The following is a 21,032-nucleotide window of genomic DNA, read 5'->3' as shown; positions in this document are numbered from 1 at the left end:
ACATCTGGAAATTGATGCAAAATTATGAGAGATTCAGTCCCCTTAAAATAAGCCTTTGCCTTTTTTAATGCTCAGCTGCTTCCATAGAGGCAGGCTGGCAAACAGGTTTTTAGACATTCCAAATATGGCACTGAAGTCTGAGTCTGAGAGATGTTTCTGGAAGACAGAGGAGGGAGAGAGAGAAGGAGACCATTTACATTTTTCAAGGCAACATTCAAGTGTAAAGAATACATTTGTCAAGACACTTAAAACAAGTTGTACTACACCGTAACTCCTAGTAGCGTATTGAGGAGAGAATATACTTTTCACACTTTATAAACTACCAATGAATACAGCATCTGAGTGTATCAGTGTGGCAGTACTTTGAACACTAGTCACTTCATTATAGCAGCTCAGTACACCTACCTCCTTTTGGGTGGGTTCGACACCCTTAGGCAGCTCATTGGCTAGTTTGTTGATCAGGTCCTTTGGTGGGTAAGACTGGAAGTTCTTCTTGGTCTCAACACCATTCTGCTCCTGAGAGGCAAAGATTAGATTTAGGAGTTTGTCTGACAATTTTTTTTACACAACCGCTGCCGAGGCATAATGGATGTGTAATAAGTTTTGTTCAGACAAACTAAACGATCAGTTGTATCACAACCAAAGTGGGTTGTAAATCTGTTGTATGGCCTGAGTGTGTACAGGGCCAATACAATTGAGGTATCCCTTAGTCTGTTGGGTTCACAGCAAGGTTAGGTCAATTGATTGATGGATTCAGCTCATAATTTTCTCAATCTCTCTCTTTACACCAAGTTTTGGTGAATGCATAGATAAATAAAATTGTGCTTACATTTGTGATCCTTACGAGGAATGTCACCTCCCCCAACTCTTTCTTCAGCTCTTCGTAAGTCTTCCCTCCCTAACACAACAAATGTGTGTACAGTATTATTGATGGAATCTATTTACTTAAACAGTTGTGTACAATTTTTGACACACACACAGGCCGAGAGTTCATCTGGAAGAGAAGGAGATCACTTGCACTCACGCTCCATTTGGAGGGGTCCCAGGCGGTGAACCAGCCGGTGAAGGTGGGGGGTTCGTACCCTTGCTTGATGAGGATGATGGGGGTGTCAGGGTCCCGGGACCCTGGGTGGGTTCGCAGGTACTCCTGACTGGTGACCACAGCCTCCTTCCTCTCCAACTCATTGGCCTCATTCCCTACCCAGAGGAAAACCTGGATGCAACATGATCAGATATCTGATGACGGTTCACAAATGGAATATAAAATATAAAAATATACAAAATAAAGTAAGTTTTGATTGCAGACCTATTACCTTTTTTGTTAGTATAATGTTTTATAATTGTGTGATTTACTTTATACCAATTTGGTTAACATTGCAAGTTGTGTTTTAACAATACACACTGTACCTGGTCCCACGTGTCTAGCAGCATAACATCATCCTCGCTGAGGTCATCCTGCGTGAACTGGGTCACCTCGGTAACGATGAAACGACCAGTCTTATTGGAGCATTCAAAGAGACGCTGCTGATGATCCAGAGCAGCCTGCTGTAGTCTTTCAGAGACAAGAAACACACAAACACACAAATGTAAATACACCAAACTTTACTTGAAATCGAACATATCTAGCACAGTGACTCACATCAATCAATTGTACATGGTTTAGGGTTGCAATCACTTCACTAACGTAATACAGCTGCTCCAATTGACATTATATGACAGAATATTTGGTTGAAATACAGATACTTTCTGACAGTTTATTACCTCTTGTCGTTGGCATAAGGGGCCTTGCCTCCAAGTAAATCCCAGAATTCAACAGGCTCCTGACCCTCCGCCACGATCTCCTCAGCAGTTGAGTGCTGTCCAATTACAGAACTGACCTCCTTCGCCATGGCTCTCTCATCCCCACTTGATCCCTGGCCAATCAGAGAGAGACTATTAGACAGAATGTTGTACCATCTCTATATCTCTGTGTCTGCATCCCAAATGGCACCCTATTCCCTATACTCCTCAAACTCAACTCTGAACCTCGAAGCATGTTCCACTTCATTTTTTTCATTGTTCCCCTTCAGTCAGGGACTGATTTAGACCTGTGACACCAGGTGTGTGCAATTAATTATCTGGTAGAACAGAAAACCAGCAGGCTCCACACCTGGTATCCACACCTGGATATACCTATTTATCCTCCCTACAGTACCTTGCCACACCACAGGTGAATCCCGGACTGGCTCCTCAGCAGAAAGACATCGTTTGAGTTGAGCGAGGCTGCCAGGGCCGGCACCTCGATGGCTTTGGTGTTGGAGGCTTCAGAACCGCGGACCTGGAACAATCTGATGGGTGGCTCTGGGTCAGATGTTCCTTTTCTGGAGGTACCACCCTGAGGAACAGAAGATGAGAGCAGGTCAGGTTTGATTTAAATATGTTGTAATAAATTACTTCATGGTTTGAAATCCTAAATCAACCTATAATCACAGATAAACAAAAGACAATCAATTGATATCAGAAAATGAAAACCAGTTTCACAATTCTTAAATTGTATCATTGTACCATTAAATCAAAAACAAAACTGGCTCACCTCAAATATAACCATTTTACCCTTGAACATGGCCATGAAGTGTCTGGGTTCCTTGCCCATGGTGATCCTTACTTGTACAGGCTGGTCACCATACTTTTGATCCAGGGCCACGGCCTGGAAGGCAGATGCCGCTATCTCATCCTGAGAGGCATGACGCCCCTGAAAAAAATATGAACTGTAATGATGTATTTAGGTCTAAAGTAATGCAATTTTATTGCCATGTTATTACAAATAAATGGATGAACCTTCATGCGTTCTACAATGGCAGTGAGCTCCTTTACCTGCCACATGTAAAGGAGGTAGTTGAGTTTGTTGTGGACCTCATAAGTGTAGAGGACCAAGTAGCAGTCTCCTCCATAGAAGAAGCCATGCCACTGGGATTCCACTGGGACCAGCTCCAGGTCCTCGATACGCCACACCTGCATGTGTCACAGAGAGTGTATGAAATGTCCACAAGGAACAAACAGTGAGTCAAATGACCGAGAGATATCTTCGAACAAATTACATAAATCAGAGTTAATGTTTATGTGAGTTTACCTGCACTTGGCCAGTGCCATCATCCACCATGCGCTCCTGTGCTGCTACATCTGGCATCACATGCATCCGTGTGGCATCAAACTTCTCCTGAGTGATGTTGGCTAACGTACATATGTATACAGTATTAGTCAAAAGTTGACACACCTACTCATTCTTTATTTTTATTATTTTCTACATTGTAGAATAATAGTGAATACATCAAAACTAGGAAATAACACTTATAACACACAACCAAAAAAAGTTTAAATACACCTTAGCCAAATACATTTAAACTCAGTTTTTCACAATTCCTGACATAGTAAATCATAGTAAAAGTAAAAATCATAGTAAATCATAGTAAAAATTCCCTGTCTTAGGTCAGTTAGGATCACCACTTTATTTTAAGAATGTAAAATGTCCAAATTAAGGTAGAGAGAATGATTTCTTTCAGCTTTTATTTCTTTCATCACATTCCCAGTGGGTCAGAAGTTTACATACACTCAATTAGTATTTGGTAGCGTTGCCTTTAAATTGTTTTACTTGGGCCAAATGTTTCGGGTAGCCTTCCACAAGCTTCCCACAATAATTTGGGTGAATTTTGGCCCATTCCTCCTGACAGAGCTGGTGTAACTGAGTCAGGTTTGTAGGCCTCCTTGTTCGCACACGCTTTTTCAGTTCTGCCCACAAATGTTCTATAGGATTGAGGTCAGGGCTTTGTGATGGCCACTCCAATACCTTGACTTTGTTGTCTTTAAGCCATTTTCCCACAACTTTGGAAGTATGCTTGGGGTCATTGTCCATTTGGAAGACCAGTTTGTGACCAAGCTTTAACTTCCTGACTGATATCTTGAGATGTTGCTTCAATATATCCACATAATTTTCCTTTCCTCATGATACCATGTATTTTGTGAAGTGCACCAGTCCCTCCTGCAGAAAAGCACCCCCACAACATGATGCTGTCACCCCCGCGCTTCACGGTTGGGATGGTGTTCTTCCTCTTGCAAGCCTCCCCCTTTTTCCTCCAAACATAGCGATGGTCAATATGGCCAAACGGTTCTATTTTCGTTTCATCAGACCAGAGGACATTTCTCCAAAAAGTGTGATCTTTGTCCTCATTTGCAGTTGCAAACCGTAGTCTGGCTTTTTTATGGCGGTTTTGGAGCAGTGGCTTCTTCCTTGCTGAGCGGCCTTTCTGGTTATGTCGATATAGGACTCGTTTTACTGTGGATATAAATACTTTTGTACCTGTTTCCTCCAGCATCTTCACAAGGTCCTTTGCTGTTGTTCTGGGATTGATTTGCAATTTTTCGCACCAAACTACGTACATCTCTAGGAGAGAGAACGCGTCTCCTTCCTGAGCTGTATGACGTCTGCGTGGTCCCATGGTGTTTATACTTGTGTACTATTGTTTGTACAGATGAACGTGGTACCTTCAGGCGTTTGGAAATTGCTCCCAAGGATGAACCAGACTTGTGGAGGTCTACAATGTTTTTTCTGAGGTTTTGGCTGATATCTTTTGATTTTCCCATGATGTCAAGCAAAGAGGCACAGAGTTTGAAGGTAGGCCCAAAACTACAGTTTGTTAACAAGAAATTTGTGGAGTGGTTGAAAAACGAGTTTTAATGACTCCAACCTAAGTGTATGTAAACTTCCGGTTTCAAATGTATATATATATCATAACAACGGTGTTGAATCACAAAATAAAGACAAACACAAAGTGAGGAATTAGATACTAAAGATAGTATTTTCCAAGCACTCATGTCAAACATACATCCAAAAGGGGGAAAGGTAGTCACTTAAAGACAATACCTTTTATCCCATTTCTAGCTATTGATTTGGATCTGGTACCTAACATAGAAACACATACCCACTCTCCCCACATTGTGTGTTTTGCCCAGGCCTACAGTCTGCTCCTTCACACTCCAGCTCTGGAACAGCTGCTTAAAGAGGGCAGACTCTGCCCCGTCATTCACTGTCTCCACATTGGTGGTGGTGGGGTAGTTCTTCAGCTTAATGAACTCCTGTTCACAGAGGAAGGAGACAGATTCAGTGCATTCCCATCAGATACTGCAACTGGTTACTTGGCACACAAAACTCAAGCTGCCACTATGGCGGATTATCTGTTACAAAAGAGGAAACAAAAAGAAGATACCATACAGTATGTACAGTATGTGTGATATCTTATACCCACCAAAGCTCTGGACATGGCAGCCTGTCTCTCTGCCTTGTTGGCTCGCTTCCCCTTCCACACAAAGATCTTCACCCCTCCCTGGTCTAGGAAATAACAGTCCTGGAGAAAGATTAAGTCACATGAGCTAATGTCTATAACTGGGAGCCCACAACTCTTCATAATGCTTATATCAAATGATGTCCGACTTGTACAATTTTCTGCTCTGCAGACTTACATCATGATTTAACATGTCCTGAACCAGTGGCCTAGTGGCAACTTCTATGACTTTCATCTGGCCCTCAGCATCAGACACACTGTTGGGGAAAGGACATACTTACTAATGACTAAGTATGATTTTAGCCTGAGTGCCAGTCATGCTATCATGCCAACTCTTTGTATCTTATTGGCATGCCAAACATGGCTTGGACTAGACTAACTATGATTCAGAATGAGTTTTAAACTTTTTGGAGTTAACTTTTTTTGCAATAAATGCCTGACACAATCCAAACAGGCAAAAATACAGGACATCTGGACATGGGCCGTTAGCCACTCACTGGTACAGAGTAAGCTGCGCTTTCTGTTGTTGGTCAGCTATTTCATCAGGCGTTCCACTGGGCAGCTTGGAGGTCCGTTGCCCCAGGATGCTAGTCAGGATGTCCATCAGTTTAGAGGAATTTGCCTCTGCTTCCCCCTCTATCACCCCTATCTCCATCCGACCCCCTCGCTCCCTGTCCCGAATGTCTTTAGCCAGCAGCATGCCCTAAGAGTCACAGAATGTAAAGTTAGAGATGTCGTTCCATGAAAAGAGTGCATGTTTCGTCCCTTTGATATTTTCAGTAGAAATTGTTCACCAATATTGCATTTTAAAAGTCTGTTAAATGAAATGAAGTGCCCTTTAATATATACCACCTGGAGAATTCGAAAAATCTGATTTTTTTATATGAATTAAAGCTTATAAAGTGCAAAACTTCTGCATTTGTACATGTCCCTCCATCAACACTGTGTCACTTTTAGGAAGATTTCAACCCACGTCAAGCCACCAAACATTTTCCCAAGTTTCATCATCATTGTAAAGCCCTAGTTATTTACTTGATTTGCCAAAGTCATTTCTGAAGATTATTTATTTAATGTGATTAGTGGTTCAATTTACGTCTCTCCCTCTTTTAAGGTCAACCATGTTACAATAACTGCATTTTTATTGAGTTTTGGATAATTTTTTTCCAAAAGAAACATTGAACATCTAATAGTCAAATCATAGTGTAAATGCAAGTGAGCTGGTTCTACTCTTTTTGGCAATTTTCTGGTGTTTTGTGATGGGACAACTGAACAGGTCGAGCATAACACCTGTCAACCCTGTTACCCATAAGATAGACAGGCTAGAAATGTTTTAGCAATAAATGTTTTTTTGTGAAGCTTGCATTCAACTGCTGCTCTCTGTTGCACACAACAAGCTTCCATTCCCCCTGTCACAATGGGATTTATGTCTGATTTAAGATGAAATCATCAACCCTGTTATGGTCAACCCTGTTACTTCATTTGGCACTTAATAGGCACTTATTATAGTATTTTTTATTTATTAAACCTTTCGTGATGGAAAGATTTATTTTGAATAAAGTTGAACTGTCATGACTTCCGCCGAAGTCGGTCCCTCTCCTTGTTCGGGTGGTGTTCGGCAGTCGACGTCACCGACCTTCTAACCATCATTGATCCATTTTTCATTTTCCATTGGTTTTGTCTTGTCTTCCTACACACCTGGTTCCAATGCCATTCATTACATGTTGTGTATTTAACCCTCTGTTTCCCCTCATGTCCTTGTCAGAGATTGTTTGTTGTATGTAGGTGTGTGATGGGTTGTGCACCCTATTATGTTATTTTTTGAAAACTTTGGTTTTCAGAGGTTTTTGGAATGTTTATTAAACAGCTCTGTTTTTACCAAGTTTATTTTCCTGCGCCTGACTTCCCTGCCACCAGCACGCATTACATGAACATGTGCTCTTTATGACAGAATGTTAAAATTAGGTGAAATCAAATATTTTCAAAAGGCACAGAATTGGTGGAATAACCCAGAGGTGCGTGATTGGTTTACTGTGATTCTAATCTAAAGTGTTGATTCTAATGTGTTTCTACTAGGGGTCTCTTCAGCCAATCTTTAGGGGAGTGAAGTGGATTTCACTTCAACCACTCTTGGTTTATTGAGCTACCAACGTGGAATTAGCTTCATCGTGTCACTGATAGGAGGTAGGTGTAATAAGATTACATTGACTTCACTGTTGATGCACTCCTTGAGAACAGCAATTGCACAGATCGTTACCGTACCTTGAGCCTCTCCTGTCTGTTGCTCTCTGGTCCATTCCACTGAATGATGGTTTTACCAGAGTCCAACAGAAAGACATCCCCAAGATTGAAGCTTTTCCAGCTCATCTCTACCTACAGTATGGGCGAAATTGTGCCAGATACATTACAAGTTCATTTTCAAGCATTTTCAGCAGCACTTCCTGTTGTGTTACACAGAATGAAATCCCCCTGTATCTATGTTTCTCACCTCCATGGCGCTGACCCTTTTCTTCCCTTTCACATGCAGCAGTCTCTGGATGTCATAACTGTTGGTCTCTATGTGTTTCATTCCTGATGCCACCCCACCCTTCTTATAGCTGTAGGAGACAGAGAGGTAAGTAGGCTATAAAATCAATTTCTCTTGGTTTTATTACAGTGTAATGTCTGTATTGCGTGCACAAAATACATTGTGTTTTTAGTGATGTTGAAATAAGAGCTTTTGCTCAATAATCAAATCTGTATGGGTGGGTACACTAATCACCATTGATAACTATGCTCCTTTGCCCAACCTACACCCACAGAAGATTTACCCACAGTGCTTCAGAATAAGATCAGAATGGGAATACTGAACAGTGTATAACAATGAGATTGTTTGATTTCTCTCTGTCTGTGTATATATGTATATATATTTTAATATGTACAGTGCCTTGCAAAAGTATTCATCCCCCTTGGCATTTTTCCTATTTTGTTGCATTACAACCTGTAATTTAAATTGATATTTATTTGGATTTCATGTAATGGACATACACAAAATAGTCCAAATTGGTGAAGTGACATTTAAAAAATAGTTTAAAAAAAATAAAAAACAGAAAAGTGGTGCGTGCACATGTATTCACCCCCTTTGCTGTGAAGCCCCTAAATAAGATCTGGTGCAACCAATTACCTTCAGAAGTCACATAATTAGTTAAATAAAGTCCACCTGTGTGCAATCTAAGTGTCACATGATCTCAGTATATATATACACCTGTTCAGAAAGGCCCCAGAGTCTGCAACACCACTAAGCAAGGGGCACCACCAAGCAAGCGGCACCATGAAGACCAAGGAGCTCTCCAAACAAGTCAGGGACAAAGTTGTGGAGAAGTACAGATCAGGGTTGGGTTATAAAAAAATATCAGAAACTTTGAACATCCCATGAGCACCATTAAATCCATTAAAAATGGAAAGAATATGGCACCACAACAAACCTGCCAAGAGAGGGCCGCCCACCAAAGCTCATGGACCAGGCAAGGAGAGCATTAATCAGAGAGGCAACAAAGAGACCAAAGATAACCCTGAAGGAGCTGCAAAGCTTCACAGTGGAGATTGGAGTATCTGTCCATAGGACCACAAAAAAATAAGCAAACATGTTTGGTGTTCGCCAAAAGGCATGTGGGAGACTCCCCAAACATATGGAAGAAGGTACTCTGGTCAGATGAGACTAAAATGGAGCTTTTTGGCCATCAAGGAAAATGCTATGTCTGGCGCAAACCCAACACCTCTCATCACCCCGAGAACACCATCTCCACAGTGAAGCATGGTTATGGCAGCATCATGCTGTGGGGATGTTTTTCATCGGCAGGGACTAGAAAACTGGTCAGAATTGAAGGAATGATGAATGGCGCTAAATACAGGGAAATTCTTGAGGGAAACCTGTTTCAGTCTTCCAGAGATCTGAGACAGGGACGGAGGTTCACCTTCCAGCAGGACAATGACCCTAAGCATACTGCTAAAGCAACACTTGAGTGGTTTAAGGGGAAACATTTAAATGTCTTGGAATGGCCTAGTCAAAGCCCAGACCTCAATCCAATTGAGAATCTGTGGTATGACTAAAAGATTGCTGTAAACCAACGGCACCCATCCAACTTGAAGGAGCTGGCACAGTTTGCCTTGAAGAATGGGAAAAAATCCCAGTGGCTAGATATGCCAAGCTTATAGAGACATACCCCAAGAGACTTGCAGCTGTAATTGCTGCAAAAGGTGTCTCTACAAAGTATTGACTTTGGGGGGGGGGGGGGGGTGGATAGGCATGCACCCTCAAGTTTTCTGCTTTTTTGTCTTATTTGTCATTTGTTTCACAATAAAAAATATTTTGCATCTTCAAAGTGGTAGGCATGTTGTGTAAGTCAAATGATACAAACCCCCCAAAAAATCAATTTCAATTCCAGGTTGTAAGGCAACAAAATAGAAAAAATTCCAAGGGTGGTGAATATTTTCACAAGCCACTGTATATACTTACATGACCCCTTGTTTGAAGTATCCCCGGAAGGCATCCGACTCATGGTTCTGGGCCTCGCGGTGCTGGATGGGCCCTGATCCCAGGAACTCATCCAGCTGGATGGTGTAGACTGCGGCTGCACCCTGTTCATCCTGACTGGACTGGGAGCCGATCCAGTAGTGGATGTCATAGGACAGAGAGCTACCCACTTTCTGGGTCTGAGACAGACAGGGGGAGATAAAGAGAGAGAGATCAATATGCCCCCCTAGACACAAGTACAACAAAACAACCAACAAAAATGGGTCACAACTCCTGCAGCTCTGTTGCACGCTGGGTCTGTACATAGTCAATGATAGGCTTTGAGGGAACTACACCTGTAGGTACACCTATAGCTCATCTCTTGGCAGTAATACTGCAGACCACTTTATCACACTTTAGCCCACTGACACCCCTATCAGATCACAGCAAAATCACAATCTACTTGAAGAGAGCAATACTCAACCATGAGACATCGAAGCCGAAAAAACTGAATGCTATTGAGAAATGCTATCGATGGAAGGAGGGTAGTGTAGACACCTACCAAAAAACAATTGGCCAAAAACAAAGCCAATCACCCCTAGAGAACTTCCTGGACAAAATGTTTCCCTGCAATAGTGAAGGTGTAAACTTAGAAGTAGGAAGCCTGAACAATATATTTTACCTATCAGCTAACATATCACATTTTAATTCAGGCAGAAAACCTAAGAAAACTAACAACAATGAGAAATGGTTTAATGAAGAGCTATCTATTAAAAATTGAGATGAAGTGGTTTATCCATACACCAACCTTTTCAGCAATATAACAAAATTTCTAACATTAAAAAAAAACTGTTTTCACTTTGTCATTATGGGGTATTGTATGTAGATTGATGAGAGAAAAATCCAATTTAATCCATTTTAGAAAAAGGCAAAGAATAAGAGCGAAAATCAGCTATTAAAGACAACCAGAACCCACTGGATTCTCCAATTACATTGGATGAGCTACAGGACAAATACAAACCAAAAAGGCCTGTGGTGTTAATGGTATACTAAACAAAATGATAAAATATACAGACCACAAATTCAAATGGGCTATTCTTAAACTCTCCAACATTATTCTTAGGTCTGGCATATTCCTCAATATTTGGAACCAGAGTCTGATCACCACAAGCCACAAAAGTGGAGACAAATTTCACCCCAATAATTACTGTGGAATCTGTGTCAACAGCAATCTCAGAAAAATCCTCTGCAGTATCATCAACAGCAGACTTCAATACATCCTCAGTGAAAACAATGTCCTGAGCAAATGTCAAATTGGCTTCTTACCAAAAAAACATACGACAGACCACGTACACAGTGCATTCGGAAAGTATTCAGACCCCTTGACTTTTCCACATTTTGTTACATTACAGCCTCATTCTAAAATTGATTCAATTGTATTTCTCTCATCAATCTACATACAATACCCCATAATGACAAAGTGAAAAGTTTTTTTTTAACGTTAGAAATGTTAAAAAACATATCTTATTTACATAAGTATTCAGACCCTTTGCTATGAGACTCAAAATTGAGCTCAGGTGCTTACTGTTTCCATTGATCATCCTTGAGATGTTTCTACAACTTGATTGGAGTCCACTTGTGGTAAATTCAATTGATTGGAAATGATTTGGAAAGACACACACCTGTCTATATAAGGTCCCACAGTTGACAGTGCATGTCAGAGAAAAAACCAAGCCATGAGGTCGAAGGAATTGAATTTACCACAGGTGGACTCCAATCAAGTTGTAGAAACATCTCAATGATGATCAATGGAAACAGGATGCACCTGAGCTCAATTTCGAGTCTCATAGCAAAGGGTCTGAATACTTATGTAAATAATGTATGTTGTTTTTTGTAAATAAATTTGCAAACATTTCTAAAAAACGATTTTTCATTTTCATTATGCGGTATTGTGTGTAGAAGGATGAGGATTTATTATTTATTTCATCCATTTTAAAATACGGCTGTAACATAACAAAATGTGGGAAAAGTGAAGGGGTCTGAATACTTTCCGAAAGCACTGTACACCCTGCACACAATTATTGACAAACAAAACAAAAAAATAATTTTCATGCTTTGTTGATTTCAAGAAAGCTTTTAATTCATTTTGGCATGAGGGTCTGCTATACAAATTGATGGAAAGCGGTATTGGGGGAAAAACGTGACAATATAAAATCAATGTACGCATCGATTGCGATCGAATGGTTGACCTCCAAGTAATTCGTATTCGATCACCAAACAATTCTGTAAAAAACAACACTGATAAAGCTTTGCGTTCCTATTTTTTTACATTTCGTTTAGCACTGTTGGCCGTAGGTGTATTTGATTCGGCAGCCCTAGCGCCTGGAAGGCAAAGTGTTCCCATTTTGAACCATTTCATGTGTCTGAAGGTAGAACTCTGCATACGCTGCAGGCCCAGATAGCAAATCAAGTGTACCTACAGGCCTACTGCTGGCCAATCAGATAGGTCACATCACGGTGTCTGCACAGTTTCCTCGAGCCATAGGCAGTAAAAAGAAGCCTCGAGCGCACAGCAATGTTGATAATGTGAGATTTCAAAACCATGACTAGAGAGAGACTAAAACTTTTAAAACCATGACTAGAGAGAGACTAAATGAATACAGCAAAGAGCTGCTGTTTTTATAAGTAAGTTCATGTTTCAGTTGTTATTCAGCACGTCAACACTTAGTTCAACACTTTTATAGGGCATAAAATGTGCGTTCTCTGTACTTCCACTTACGTTACCTCCAGCAGTTCAGCTGCAATGAATGAGTATAGCAAAGTGTTTCGATTAAGCTTGCGTTGTTATTATTAGCGGCTTGTCTTTTTTAATATCAAAGAATATTTCACTTTCTCATAGGAGGAACATGAGGTAGAAATAATGCAGTGCGACTTAAGTTTTGCCATCAGCTGGAAGACTATCCAGAGAGCTGGAAGTACAGAGAACGCTTCACCGCTGCTCTCCCTCCCTCCCCTCAGACTGACCATCAGATACAGGCCATTAGTGCAGTAAAATGAAAAACAAATTATTATGCTCACTCAGCTGTGCCTCACAAGTAATACAACAAATTGTCTATTACTAGTGTGATCATATACCTACAATTGTTTTATATAATTTCCAAATGATCTGAGAAGAACAAGATTGGCAGGTTAATTCAAGCATAGCCAATATGCAGTGATAATGTATTGGGCCTACTGTACAAAGCTCATTGCTACAGAACTGTTTTTAATAGGTTAATGTTTTGAAAAATATCTGAGCGGTAGATGTTGGCTTGCTTTTGGACTCAAAGTGTTCTTGACTCAGAAAAGGTTGATGACCACTACCCTAGACCACACAAAGAAGTATACCTACCTTGGCCTAAACCAGGGGCCCATCTTTGGTTTTAAAAGTGGGGGGCACATAATTATTATTATTTATTTATTATCCAATCGGATAAACACTCCAAACAGCCTACCCGACCACTCGGAGGCGTCCACATGGTCCTAAATCACACCGCTGCCTTGTTTTGTATCACATTCACGTTTTGTATCACATTCCAATGATAAAACTGGGGAGGGGCGGCATGTGAAAGTTGAGCTCCTGGCCTAAACACATTGCTTGACTTCGGCCAGAGTAGTACAGAGCGCCACACCGGCACTTCAAAGTTTAGGGGAACTGCGTACCATCTCCTCTATAAAACAAAGTAGTCTATCGCCGGGCCCAGATTCACACACAGGCAAAAAATGATTGATCGAAGTGGAATGAAGGCGAGATCTGCATTGAATAGCAATGGAGAGTTGGCATTCATTTCCTGATTCCGTTTTGTTCAAGTTTATTTGCAGCTAGTCTGAATCTGTGCGTGACGGTAAACTGTTCGAAATTGCGCAGATTGAATGCACATGATGCGCTGTTCCAAATTGTCAAATTAGGGATTGTAAGGTCATGGAAATGAGTTTAATAATTTTAGTTATGTAATTCATAAAGGCACATTTTTTTTGGAATGACCCTTCAGTGCCTGTCTGTGTGTGCTGTTTGTGTGCCAGTGCGAGTGGGCCGTTGCCTGAGAAAGAGCGACATTTCAGTAGAAGGTATACAAATAATTACAGACAAGTCTAACTAGATAGCCAATTCAAAACATAACTTGTAGAAATTATCTTGCTATAGCTAACTAAGCATTAATGTCGTTGTCTCATTTCCACCACCACTGTAGAGCCTAAAGAAATCTGCACTGTTGGAAAGTTGGGATTCCCTTCTATTAGACAGTAGCCATAATTGCGACAATGTTAAAAAATATTCGAAGAATAGTCTAATTGACAAATAACAAATAACATGCTGTGCATAGATCTCCCCCAAAACATGAATATTATAGCCTTATATATAAATATGTCTAGCTAGATACCTGGCTTTGAAGTAGCTTACTTTATCCATTTGATCCCTGATTCATTGAATGAGGGAATCATTTTATAAAGACAAAGGCATTTTGTTGTAATGTTGCAATATTTTATATCAAGCGTGGTAACCATCCTCCAGGATAGCTACTGGGTGTTCAGGCTTTTGTTCAAGCCCTGGTCTAACCACATTGTAGTCAAAACAGGAGCTGCTCAACAGGGCCTTGATAAGTAGACTTGGGCGTTTCAGGGCTGGATCAATAGCCAAGCCTCCTCACCCAGGAGCTCTCCAGATTGAGGGTTGACCACATGTTGACAACATGTGACTAACTGGAGTTCTACTGGGGGTTAAGTGCCTTGATCAAGGGCACAATGGCAGGAGATGGTAAGTCTACATGGGATCAGACACAGCAGCCTTCCAGTGTCAATAATGCTTACTTTTCATGTACGCTATAATAATGGTCATGAAAATGTGGTTAAAAATCATGGAGAAGTCATGGAAAATGTGTATAAACCATTAACAGTGAATAATCATGTCTCTATAGCATAATGTCATTTGTGAATTTCGATGAACATAGTCTAATGAACCAACTTGGAAAATGACAGCTCCTGAACTTCTTTCATCCCAAGTCAAGCATTACTTAAACATCAACACCACAGGTAACTTCCACAAGGCTGTGAACGATCTAAGAGACAAGGCAAGAAGGGCCTTCTACGCCATCAAAAGGAACATAAAACTTGACATCCCAATTAGGGTCTGGCTAAAAATACTTGAATCAGTTTTAAAACCCATTGCCCTCTGGTTGTGAGGTCTAGGGGTCCACTCACCAACCAAGAATTCACCAAATTTGAAAAAACACCCAATTTAGACACTGCATGCAGAATTCTGCAAAAATATAGTTAGTGTACAACGCAAAACTCCGAACAATGCATGCAGAGCAGAATTAGGACTATATCCGGTAGTTATCCGAATCCAGAATAGAGATGTACAACCACCTAAAACAAACCGATGCCCAAACATTCCACCACAAAGCCCTCATACAGAGAGATGAACCTAGAGAAGAGTTCCCTCAGCCAGCTGGTTCTGGGGCTCTGTTCAAACACAAAAGGACAGCAACACAATTAGACCCAACCAAATTATGAGAAAGCAAAAAGAGAACTATTTGATAAACTGGAAAGAATTAACCAAAAAACAGCAAATTTGAATGCTATCTGGCCCTAAACAGAGAGTAGACAGTGGCAGAACACCTGACCTCTATGACTGTCCCAAAATTAAAGAACATCCTTGACTATGTACAGGCTCAGTGAGCATAGCCTTGCTATTGAGAGAGGCCTCCATAGCTCTCAAGAGAAGACAGGCTATGTGCACACTGGCTGCAAAATGTGGTGGAAACTGCGCTGAACTTCCTAACTTCCTGCCAAATGCATGACCCCATTAGAGATACATACACTGCTCAAAAAAATAAAGGGAACACAAACAACACAATGTAACTCCAAGTCAATGACACTGTGAAATCAAACTGTCCACTTAGGAAGCAACACTGATTGACAATAAATTTCACATGCTGTTATGCAAATGGAATAGACAACAGGTGGAAATTATAGGCAATTAGCAAGACACCCCCAATAAAGGAGTGGTTCTGCAGGTGGTGACCACAGACCACTTCTCAGTTCCTATGCTTCCTGGCAGATGTTTTGGTCACTTTTGAATGCTGGCGGTGCTTTCACTCTAGTGGTAGCATGAGACGGAGTCTACAACCCACACAAGTGGCTCAGGTAGTGCAGCTCATCCAGGATGGCACAATGCGAGCTGTGGCAAGAAGGTTTGCTGTGTCTGTCAGCGTAGTGTCCAGAGCATGGAGGCGCTACCAGGAGACAGGCCAGTACATCAGGAGACGTGGAGGAGGCCGTAGGAGGGCAACAACCCAGCAGCAGGACCGCTACCTCCGTCTTTGTGCAAGGAGGAGCAGGAGGAGCACTGCCAGAGCCCTGCAAAATGACCTCCAGCAGGCCACAAATGTGCATGTGTCTGCTCAAACGGTCAGAAACAGACTCCATAAGGGTGGTATGAGGGCCCGACGTCCACAGGTGGGGGTTGTGCTTACAGCCCAACACCGTGCAGGACGTTTGGCATTTGCCAGAGAACACCAAGATTGGCAAATTCGCCACTGGCGCCCTGTGCTCTTCACAGATGAAAGCAGGTTCACACTGAGCACGTGACAGACGTGACAGAGTCTGGAGATGCCGTGGAGAACGTTCTGCTGCCTGCAACATCCTCCAGCATGACCGGTTTGGCGGTGGGTCAGTCATGGTGTGGGGTGGCATTTCTTTGGGGGGCCGCACAGCCCTCCATGTGCTTGCCAGAGGTAGCCTGACTGCCATTAGGTACCGAGATGAGATCCTCAGACCCCTTGTGAGACCATATGCTGGTGCGGTTGGCCTTGGGTTCCTCCTAATGCAAGACAATGCTAGACCTCATGTGGCTGGAGTGTGTCAGCAGTTCCTGCAAGAGGAAGGCATTGATGCTATGGACTGGCCCGCCCGTTCCCCAGACCTGAATCCAATTGAGCACATCTGCGACATCATGTCTCGCTCCATCCACCAACGCCACGTTGCACCACAGACTGTCCAGGAGTTGGCGGATGCTTTAGTCCAGGTCTGGGAGGAGATCCCTCAGGAGACCATCCGCCACCTCATCAGGAGCATGCCCAGGCGTTGTAGGGAGGTCATACAGGCACGTGGAGGCCACACACACACTACTGAGCCTCATTTTGACTTGTTTTAAGGACATTACATCAAAGTTGGATCAGCCTGTAGTGTGGTTTTCCACTTTAATTTTGAGTGTGACTCCAAATCCAGACCTCCATGGGTTGATAAATTTGATTTACATTGATCATTTTTGTGTGATTTTGTTGTCAGCACATTCAACTATGTAAAGAAAAAAGTATTTAATAAGAATATTTCATTCATTCAGATTTAGGATGTGTTATTTTAGTGTTCCCTTAATTTTTTTGAGCAGTGTATTTCTCACAGATCACACAGACCCACAAAGAATTTGAAAACAAATAAAACATTGATAAACTCCCTTATTTGTTTGGCAAAATACCACAATGTGCAATCGCAGCAGCAAGATATGGCCCGTTGCCATGAGAAAAGGGCAACCAGTGGAGCAGAAACAACATTGTAAATACCACCAATACTTATGTTTATTTATTTTCCCTACTATTCCTACTACAACTATTTGCACATTGCTAATATAATAATATAACACTTGAAATGTCTTTATCTTTTTGAAACCTTTGTGAGTGCAATGTTTACTGTTCATTTCTAATAATTGTTTGTTGATGTTTTGTGTCTTCTCACTTTTGTTTACTTCCCTTGCTTTGTCAATGTAAACATGTTTCCCATGTCAAATTTAGCCCCATTGAATTGAGAGAGCGAGAGAGATAGATCCAGTGCCTTTAGAAAGTATTTACACCCCTTGACTTTTTCCACATTTTGTTGTGCTACAAACTGAAACTAAAGTTGATTAAATTGAGATTGTGTCACTGGCCTACACACAATACCCCATAATGTCAAAGTTGAATTATGTTTTTATCTAAAATGTCTTCAACCCCTTTGTTATTGCAAGTCACATAAGTTGCATGGACTCACTCTATGTGCAATAATGGTGTTTAACATGATTTGTACCCCACACATACAATTATTTGTAAGGTCCCTCAGTCGAGCAGTGAATTTCAAACACAGATCAACCACAAAGACCAGGGAGGTTTTCCAATGTCTCGCAAGGGCACCTATTGGTAGATGGGTAAAAATACAAAAAACATTGAATATCCCTTTGAGCATGGTGAAGTTATTAATGACACTTTGGATGGTGTATCAATACACCTAGTCACTAAAAATATACAGGCGTCCTTCCTAACTTAGTTGCCGGAGAGGAAGGAAACCACTCAGGGATTTCACCACTAGCCAATTACAGAGTTTAATGGCTGTGATAGGAGAAAACTGAGGATGGATCAACAACATTGTAGTTATTCCACAACACTAATCAAGATAATGTATATTAGTATTTTATTTTTCGTTACATTTTTTTACCAATATTATAATTTTTGTGTAGATCATTGACAAAAAATGACCATTAAATACATTTTTATCCCACCTTGTAACACAACGTGGAAAAAGTAATGGGGTGTGAATACTTTCTGAAGGCACTGTAGATAGATAAACAGAGAGACAGATAGGGAGAGGGTGGAAATGGGGGAGATAGAAAGAAGAGGTAGAGGCAGACAGACAAACAGACAGACATAGAAAGAGGAAACATCACAAAGAGCATTTTGTGACTCACAGGCCTTCAAACCAGGACCAATGGTATATAGCCGTTAGCAAGCAAATACTGTCACCACTATGATAATCATGCAAAACAGACTCCAAAGCAAACACACGGATTCCCTCCAGGGCATTAATTAACATGCAGTGCCTAGTGAAAGTCTACACACCCTATGCACAGTCTTCACATTTTGCTGCCTTAAAATTCAATTTAAAAATGGATTAAATGTGTGTGTGGGGGGGTGGGGGTTCCCTACAGATCAACACACCATTTTCAAAGTTTAAAGGAAGTTATAGAAAATGTTTTGTTTTTTTAATTTAAAAAAAGTCTGGATTGCGTTTGTTTTCACACCCCAGAGTTAAAAAACCCCATAGGGCGGCGCACAATTAGCCCAGCGTCGTCCGGGTTTGGACAGGGTAGGCCGTCATTGTAAATAAGAATGCGTTCTTTACTGACTTGCCTAGTCAATATGTGGTTAAATAAAAAATGTATAAAAAAATCTTGGTGGAAGCACCTTTGACAGCCATTACAGCTGTGAATCATTTAGAAAATGATTCTACCAACATTTAGGGCAACATATCCATTGTTTTTGTCAAAATTGCTCAATCACATTACATTTGGTTGGAATCATTGATGGACTGCAATATTCAAACCTTGTTTCAGATTTTTCAAGCAGATTTAAGTCAGGACTGAGACTGGACCATTCAGAAACACTCAACACCACTTTGAAAGCCATTCTGGTGTGTCTTTGGCATTAACATTGGTGTAATTGTCTTGCTGTAAAATAAAACTATCCCAGGGTATTCAGAAGACTGAGGCAGGTTTTCCTCTAACTTTTTACCTGGGCTTTGCTCTTTTCATATTTATTTTGATCCTGACAAACTCCTCAGTTCCTGCCGATGACAAGCATACATATAACATGATGCTGCCACCACAATACTTGAAAATAGAGAGGGTTTCCCTCTGTAATGTATTGGATTTGACCCAAACCTGTAGTTTTATATTTAATGTATTCGCTGTGTTGTCTTGCAGTATTGCTTAATATCCTTATTGCAAACAGAATGGATGATTTGGAGTGGATGTTTTACTTTATCATACAGGCTAGTAATATGGAGTGAATGCAATGTTGTGGATCCCTTTGTATTTTCAAGAATTGTGGTGGCAGCATCATGTTATGGGTATGCTTGTCACTGGCAGGGACTGGGGAGTTTGTCAGGGTCAAAATAAATATGAACGGAGCAAAGCCCAGGTAAAAAGTTGAGGAAAACCTGCCGTAGTCTTCTGAAAACCTAACCTTGGGATAGGGTTTTATATTTCCGCAGGACAATTACACAAATGTTTATGTAAAGACACACCAGAATGGCATACCAAGAGGAGCTGAGTGTTCCTGAATGGTCCAGTCTCAGTCCCGACTTAAATCTATCTTAAAAATCTGAGACAAGGATGAAATATTGCTTTCCATCAATGATTCCCAAGCAAATTTACTGAGCTTGACCAGTTTTCACAAAAATGATGGATATATGTTGTGCAAAGTTGGTAGAATCGTATTGAAAATTATTCACAGCTGTAATGGCTGCCAAAGGTGCTTTCACCAAGTATTAACTCTAGTGTGTGAAGACATATGCATTCAAGAAATCTTAGTGCTAAAGGCGTCACTACAGAGCTGGGTTCAATCCCAGGCTGTGTTGCAGCCAGCCGTTACCGGGAGACCCATGAGGCAGGGCACAATTTGCCCAGCGCTGTCCAGGTTAGGGGAGGGTTTGGCTGGCCGGGATGTACTTGTCCCATCGCGCTCTAGCGACTCCTGTGGTGGGCCAGGCACTTGCACGCTGACATGGTTGCCAGTTGTACAGTGTTTTCTCCGACACGTTGGTGCGGCTGGCTTCCGGCTTAAGCGAGCAGTGTGTCAAAAAGCAGGGCGGCTTGGCAGGGTCGTGTTTCGGAGGACGCATGGCTCTCGACCTTCGCCTCTCCCGAGTCCGTACGGGAGTTGAAGCAATGAGACAAGACTGTAACTACCAATTGGATATCACAAAAAAGGGGTAAAAAGTACCACAAAAAAATGTGGAGAAGTTGTGTATATCTGTAGAGGGAAAACAACTATTGAATCCCTTTTAGATTACATTTTAAGACAGAAAAATGTGAAGAGGGGTGTGTAGACTTTCACTAGGCACTGTAAATCATAACTCCCTCATTCAACAAATGAATGTGCTGACATGACATCCCTGATGAGTATCATGGCCCCGAGACTCACAGAGAGTAGGATGTAGCAGTCGCCCTCGTAGAAGTTGCCATGTGATTTTTCAGGGACCTGCACCAGCTCCATTTTCTGTGAGGACAAAGAAATGCAGACGTTTGTCTTTTTCACAACTGACTTTGTGAAATCCACACCCTGATCATTTTCAAAGAATACACTGACTGACAGCTGCCTTACCTCGATTCGCCAGATTATAATCCCAGGATTGTGGGTTACTGCTCTGAATGTGTACTCCAT

At 41.4% G+C, this 21,032-nt stretch overlaps 1 protein-coding gene across 1 annotated transcript; it reads right to left on the bottom strand.

Moving 5' to 3' along the window:
- LOC120064575 (advillin-like) lies at positions 1-21,032 on the bottom strand. Its single transcript, XM_039015166.1, has 19 exons — positions 20,973-21,032; positions 20,793-20,867; positions 9,808-10,004; positions 7,801-7,909; positions 7,575-7,685; positions 5,813-6,018; positions 5,494-5,572; positions 5,280-5,378; positions 4,956-5,109; positions 3,110-3,210; positions 2,854-2,991; positions 2,573-2,731; positions 2,195-2,374; positions 1,762-1,913; positions 1,408-1,552; positions 1,025-1,213; positions 830-898; positions 406-513; positions 1-156 (listed from the first exon to the last, which is right to left on the bottom strand). The coding sequence occupies exons 1-19, from the start codon at positions 21,030-21,032 to the stop codon at positions 43-45; spliced, it is 2,445 nt and encodes an 814-aa protein (XP_038871094.1). The 3' UTR covers positions 1-42.

The sequence above is a fragment of the Salvelinus namaycush genome, chromosome 20, assembly GCF_016432855.1.
Source record: "Salvelinus namaycush isolate Seneca chromosome 20, SaNama_1.0, whole genome shotgun sequence".
Taxonomy (NCBI): domain Eukaryota; kingdom Metazoa; phylum Chordata; class Actinopteri; order Salmoniformes; family Salmonidae; genus Salvelinus; species Salvelinus namaycush.
This window is presented reverse-complemented; position numbering and strand designations above follow the sequence as displayed.

Coding starts and splice junctions, on each gene's coding strand:
- LOC120064575 (XM_039015166.1), bottom strand. CDS start 21,032: ATGGAGTACACATTCAGAGCAGTAACCCACAATCCTGGGATTATAATC. Junction 20,868..20,972: donor TTATAATCTGGCGAATCGAG/GTAAGGCAGCTG, acceptor TTGTCCTCACAG/AAAATGGAGCTGGTGCAGGT. Junction 5,573..5,812: donor GCGCAGCTTACTCTGTACCA/GTGAGTGGCTAA, acceptor TTTCCCCAACAG/TGTGTCTGATGCTGAGGGCC.